The 6,000-nt window shown below is 55.2% G+C and overlaps 1 protein-coding gene across 6 annotated transcripts in view; it reads right to left on the bottom strand.

Moving 5' to 3' along the window:
• The window catches only part of HNF1B (HNF1 homeobox B), a 63,232-nt gene extending 58,586 nt beyond the window's left edge, over window positions 1-4,646 (bottom strand). For 4 of the 6 annotated variants that reach the window (XM_043902985.1, XM_043902982.1, XM_043902983.1 and 1 more), the window contains exon 1: window positions 4,109-4,624. In XM_043902985.1, the coding sequence (XP_043758920.1) occupies window positions 4,109-4,452 (344 nt within the window). In that variant the 5' untranslated portion in view covers window positions 4,453-4,624. Of the gene's footprint in view, window positions 1-4,108 lie in introns of all 6 variants that reach the window. The other 2 variants (XM_043902984.1, XM_043902986.1) reach the window with 2 other exon arrangements.
• Window positions 4,647-6,000: the final 1,354 nt, after the last annotated feature.

Consider the following 6,000-nt stretch of genomic DNA (forward strand, 5'->3'; position numbering starts at 1 on the left):
ATGGGCATCTCCGCTTCTTGCGTGTCAAAAGGCAGTAAAACATAAGTGACCACCTCCAGAGAAGCAAGGAGGACGTCTTAGCCAAATGTTAAAGTTTTCAGAGTTTCAGAAAACTTTTAAGAAATGATGTCCCTCCCCGGTGGGGTTGAGGAATCACTGCACTGATGTGAGGCAAATAAAGTTAAAACAAAAATTCTTCACAGCCCCGCCTCCCAAATAAGACCACACAGACGGATGGATAATTTCAATTTCTGAAAAAGATGTGAATGATTCCAAATGACACTTTCTTTCTATATTCTTACATTTCTCCTCGGATAGGGTAAGAGTGTTTGGAAGTTAATCTTTCTCATAAATTTCAAGCTTGGGGTAAGAACTTAAACTTTTCATTTAAGTGTTTTCATTTAAGCTTTTCATTTAAGTTCATATCATTCATAAACACAGGTAATGAAAAAAAAAAAACCTCTTTAAGATCAGTGTATTAGTGCCTCTGAATTTATTCCAAATATTTTCAACTTTGCCAATATCTGTTCTTGCTTATTGAATAGTTGGCTTAGAAGTGAGTGATCTAATTGAAAACAAAAATTAAGAGAAGAGTGCACAGTATAGAACAAAAAAATTCATGAACAATATATCCATATATATTATTTGTTTAAGGCAGCTACATCATTAACTTAAAAAAACCCAGCATCCCCTTACAGTATGTTGATGTATATAATAGCCTGATAAAATATGAAAAAAAGTGAAGGGAATAATCAATTTCAGAGGACAGAACAGAGGGCCAAAGAACAGCTACAGTTGAAGATGAAATAAGTGATTATTTCTAGATGATGTCTATGTCAACTAAAATCACATTTGTATAATGAATTTTTTTAACCTAGTAATTAAACAGATTTTTGTAAGCATTTGAAAAGTTGGGATTATTTTAGCAAGTCTTTGATGTTAAATTTATGAGAACACAAGTTTTGATAGAGATGTTTTTGATAAATACAAACTCAAAATTACATATAGCTTAATATATTTCTCAAGTATTTATAAAGGTACTTCCAAGTAATACAACAATGTTTAAGTAAAAACAGGAACAAAAAATGAGAAACTGCCTCCATTTCAAACATGGCTAATTCACCTTGAGTAAGAGGAAAGTAATGTAACATTTTGAACATTCCCGTGTAAACATTTTAAAACACTCATTTTAAAAGTTTCTTTCTGCTAAATTCTTGCACAGATATTTTTAGGGTAAAAAACACCTTCCACAGATACCAACAACAGCTTCGAAAGTTAGAATAAGTATTTGGGTTTTTAAAGGTAATGCTGCTTGGACAGATTCTTTAACATTTTTGGTTTTGTTTAAATTTTTTACTAGTATTTATTTTGTGTGTTTAAGAAACTGAAATAGTGTAATGTTCTGGGAGTAAATAATTCCGCGGAAAAAGTGAATTAGCTTAACGACTGGAAAGGTTTGAAACGAAAAACAAAAGGCCGGGGAAACCACATAAACGATAGCAAATCTTTCAGCCCGCATTAAAGACCAGAGCTGGGGATAAAATGGCGTAGTCACACCTTTATAGCTCTGACCACAGAATTCTCATGGATTCACCGGGAAGGGCCCCAAGAGTCGGTTACGTTTTGAAATTCAAAAATACAGCCAGTGATCTGGGGTTCGCAACCCCTATAAACACACGGATCGGGAGAAGGGCGCCAGGCATTGTCCTCAGGGCGCAGGTGTCAAGCGACCGACCTCGGCGCCCGCCTAATCGGCCCAGCACGCTCCTTTCCAAACAATGCCACGAACAGAGAGGCCCCGGACTCCGGCTTCGATCGCCGCGATTCTTCGTTAAGAAGCCTGCACCCGGGCTTCTTGGGGAGCAACCCACGTTGCAACTTTTCACCGCGCGCGCCAGCCTAGAGCCGGGGCCAGAACCGGCAGCGCGCAGCCCCAAACTGCTTTTCTGGCCTCGCTCTTCTTGGAGATGGAAAGAGCGGCCAGCCGCTCCCCAAAGCGACTTGTCCTGTTCTTTTCTTTCCGCCTTAGCGGAGCAGGGTGTGGACCAGAAGGGGAGTGCGCGCGTCTGGCGTGTAGCAGCCAACTGCGCAGTGACCTGGGGACCGCTAGCGATTTCTTGAAAAATTACTTTAATCAAGTCTGACCACTCCTGAAGGTGGGGGAGGGAAGTTAGCAGCCGCTGGGGGAAAGGAGGAGAAACATTAGGGCCTGTCCTGTGTGTCCCCCACTCCCGCTCCCAGTGGGGGTCTTGGGCCCCCTAGCCTGGCTCTCCGCCCCCTGGAGCCCGGAGCTCTGCGTCGCGAAGAGCGCTTAGGTCCGGGGCCCAGGGCCGAGCCTGGCTCTCTGCCCGCCCGGCCTTTGGTGTCGGCGACCTCCGGGGAAGCCCGGGTCCGGCGCGGGGGCTCGGGGCGCCGCGGGGGCTCTCCTGGGAAGGCCGGACAGGCCCGTGCGTGTGTGCTGGGAGCCGCGAACAGCCCCGCGCGTCCGCTTTCTGCTTTCCTTCCCCCTCGAAGCCGCGTTTACAACTTCACCAATGAATAACCCGCCTCTCCGTTCAACCTAATCACGACTTTTTGTGTATCTTTCTGTTGATGATTTATAGAAATAAATTAATAACACCCTAACTCCACGTGCTTCAGTTTATATTACATCTCTGCCACGTCTAACCCGGCGCAGGGCTGGGTACCGAGGGACGCCCCAGATTCTTCTTCCAAAACCCCGCTGGAAGGCGAGTGCCTGCGGCCAGGCGGATGGGCCTAGGCCCCGCGGGCCCCGGTGCCGGGCGGCCGGACATCGGCGATTCCTCCCGACCCGGGGTCAATCTCCGGGCCGCCCCGGCGTCCCAGCCTCTCTCTCTCTGACCCCTTTCACCTTCCTGCACCCCTAGCCCAGGCCGGGGAGAAACCACCGCCAAGGGGGCAACCGCCAGGCAAGAAAGAACCTCAAACCCTACGAACTAACTGTAGCAACAGACTTTCGGGAAGTTAGAAAAAAAAAAAAAATCTAGAAATTCCCCTGATTGTTTTGCTAGAGAGTAAGCCGCCGGGTCCCCAGGTAGCAAATTCAAATGCAAGGTCATATCGCATCCCAAACGGCCACTGCGGGCGGGTGACCCGGGTTGCCCCGGTCCCGGGAGCGACTCCGGTCCTGGCCCTGCCTGGGGACTGCGGCGCTGGAAGGTCCGAGGCCAAGCGAGGGTCTCGGTCCCAGAGCAGCCTGGCTGGGAGCGACGCGCGGTCCAAGGGAACCGCTCGGCTCCTTGGATAATTAGTAACAAGCTGTCAAAGTCCTAGGCAGCTCGGAAAGTCTTAGCAAACCACCCGGGGCCCGGAGACAGACCGCCGGGCGGTCTGCCTGCCTGGATTCCCCGGGGACGCCGGGGTGTCAGCGGCGAGATCCGGGAACGCCCTCCTTTCTCCCACCAAATCCACCGCGAACTGGAGGCTTGGACCCACTGATCCCTCGCTTATTAAAGACGCGGTTTCATTGCCCCTTGCGAGTCCACTCCAACCCGACAACGTGCAAGCATTTCCTTTCGCAGATCTCAAGGGGCTTTAGGGATTCCGGATAACCTCCGGGCCTTGCGCGGGCGCTGCAGACGAGAAGGCCCATCGGAGAAGGCGCCCCCCACTTCCCGGCCCCGGAGCCGCTGGTCCCTCTGCCGAGAGCCTCAGGACGCCGTGCCCCAGGCCGGCTCCGCAGAGGCGGCACCCCGGGAAGAGTGCTTGTGGCCTGGGGTTGCTGCGGGCCCGGAGCCTCGGCACCCGGGAATCGCCGAGGTTTCACTGCGCCCACTCGCACCTTCGGCCGCGTGGGCAAGGGCTCTGCAAGCTCGGTTCTCGCAGGCTGAACTCTAACCCAGCCGGGAGGGCCCCGCCGGTCCCGGGCGCTGGGCTGGGCAGGAATTCATGAAGTTTCGGGGCTCGGGCTGTCCGATTGAGGGGCTGGGAGGGGTCCAGGTGTTGGGAGAGAAGCGGAGCGCCCCCCGGGGGACTTCTTTGGTGGGAACCAGGCTTGGCAACAGCAGTCGGGGCCGTGTGGCTCAGCCACGGGGCCCGGGGCTCCGAGTGTTCGGGCGCACCCCTCCGCACCTCGGCCAGCGCCTACCTGAGCATCCGGTCCACCTCCGCCCGCTGCTCCGCCGCCTCCTCGGTGTTGAGCGCTTGCAGCTCCTTGAGGATAGGAGGGGTGTCATAGTCGTCCCCGTCTTCGGAGCCCTCGTCTCCGGACAGGCGGCCCTTGGCGTGGCCGTTCGTGAGAGTATGGAAGACCGGCTTGGTGTCCGGCTCGGCCCCGCTCCCAGGGGACAGGGGCAGCGTCTCCAGCTTCACCCCGAAACTCGGGGACGGCAGCAACTCCTCCAAGGCCTGGATCAACACCTCCTTGGTGACCCCGGAGCTCAACAGGGCGCTCAGGAGTTCTTGCTGGAGCGACGTGAGCTTGGACACCATTTTCCAAGGACAGAGAAAGAAGGGGGTGAGGGGGCGGGAGGGTGGGTGCGAGAAAGGAGGGTGGAGGGGAGTTTCACAAGCGAACCCCAAGTCCAGGAACCCCCCCCACCCTTCAGCCTCCAGACACCTGTTACTCCCCGGAGTCCCGGAGTCTCCTCCAAGAGGAGTCAGAAAACTTCTAACTTGCCATGATCGCCACCATTAGGCCATATAAGATATGCAAATTAGCGGGGAGGGCCCGGCTTTCGGCAAGATGCAAATAGTCGGCGGGGATGGGGGGGGGGGGGGGGTTGGGGAGGGGAACCGAGAGAGTGAGTGTGAGAGGCAGACCGAGAGCCCGAGACCCGAGCCGAGAGCCGGGGATGCTAGGGTCCAGGGTATTCACGCCGGGGGGCTGAAGAGATTCTTGTCCCGCTTCCGCGTATCAGTCAAACTTCAGCTGACCTTTGGACTCGTTAAACAAGTAGCTTGCAGCCTGGTGTGCGAGGCGCCGGGACTTTTCCACCCGCTGTGGGTTCGGCTTTAAGTCCGGAGAGAAGGAGAAACTGCGCTCGGGGGTCAGGTGAGGGCTGGAGGAAGCTGGGGTGCTCTTGGGAGAAGCAGACGGAGGAGGGGGGCCCTAGCACGCGTCCTGACCGACCTGCAAGCGGTGGGCCCGGAGAGCCGGGCGGGCGGAGGAAGAAACTGATCGCAGGGGAGTGGACGCGGAGACCCGGGGAAAGAGGGGCGTGTTGGGCGGGGGTGAGTGTGGAATGCGGGGTGGGTGGCAGGCACTGAGTTCTACCTGGGTTACCGCTCTGCCGACCCCAGGCCTTCGGGCGCCGGGGCTGGCGGCTTGGATTTGCAGAACTGTCGGCCCCAGAGCGTAGGCCAGCGGGATGGAGGCCCGGGAGAACCCTGGGAAAGAGGAGGCGCCGACTAACCGGGTGCCACGGGACCGCACCGGCACCCAGCCCGGCCAAGCCGCGGGGACCTGGGCGCCCGGGCCCCTGGCTTAAAACCCAGAATATCAAAGCGCGCTTTCGGGGCAAAACCAGGATTGTGGGGCTTCCTTTCTGGCAGTGAAAGCTGGCTGGACAGTTGAAGCCACATGTCTTGTGCGCACTGATTTCTGGCTTCTTTGCAGCTCCAGGACACACCGGTTCCCGGGGCCAGAGGCTGATCTCTGCGGACCCGAGATCACTGCGGCGGTGGCTGGCGACTCCCACGCCAAGTTGGGAAGGGGCCGACCAAGCTAGCTGAGGGACAGAAGTGATTGTTCACGCCGGCCTGGCCCAGAGAGGAAGCCGGGAACCTCTCAGCGCTCTCAGAGTTTCACCTGCATCTCCCCAAGGCGCTCAGGGGGAAGGACGGAGGCAGGAGGTGCGCCCCGACCTCCAGGCTGCCCAGGACTTGCATAAGACCCAGGGCAGCAGGGGCTTTTTAGGACCCATGGCTCACAGTCCCATAGTTTCTGGGGGCAGAGGACACCTCCTTCCCCTCTCTAAGCCTCAGGTTCATCACCTAAGAAATACTGAAACCTAAAGCCCAGAGGATGCGGCATTGTGT

This window comes from Cervus elaphus, chromosome 5 (assembly GCF_910594005.1).
Source record: "Cervus elaphus chromosome 5, mCerEla1.1, whole genome shotgun sequence".
NCBI classification, from domain to species: Eukaryota; Metazoa; Chordata; class Mammalia; order Artiodactyla; family Cervidae; genus Cervus; species Cervus elaphus.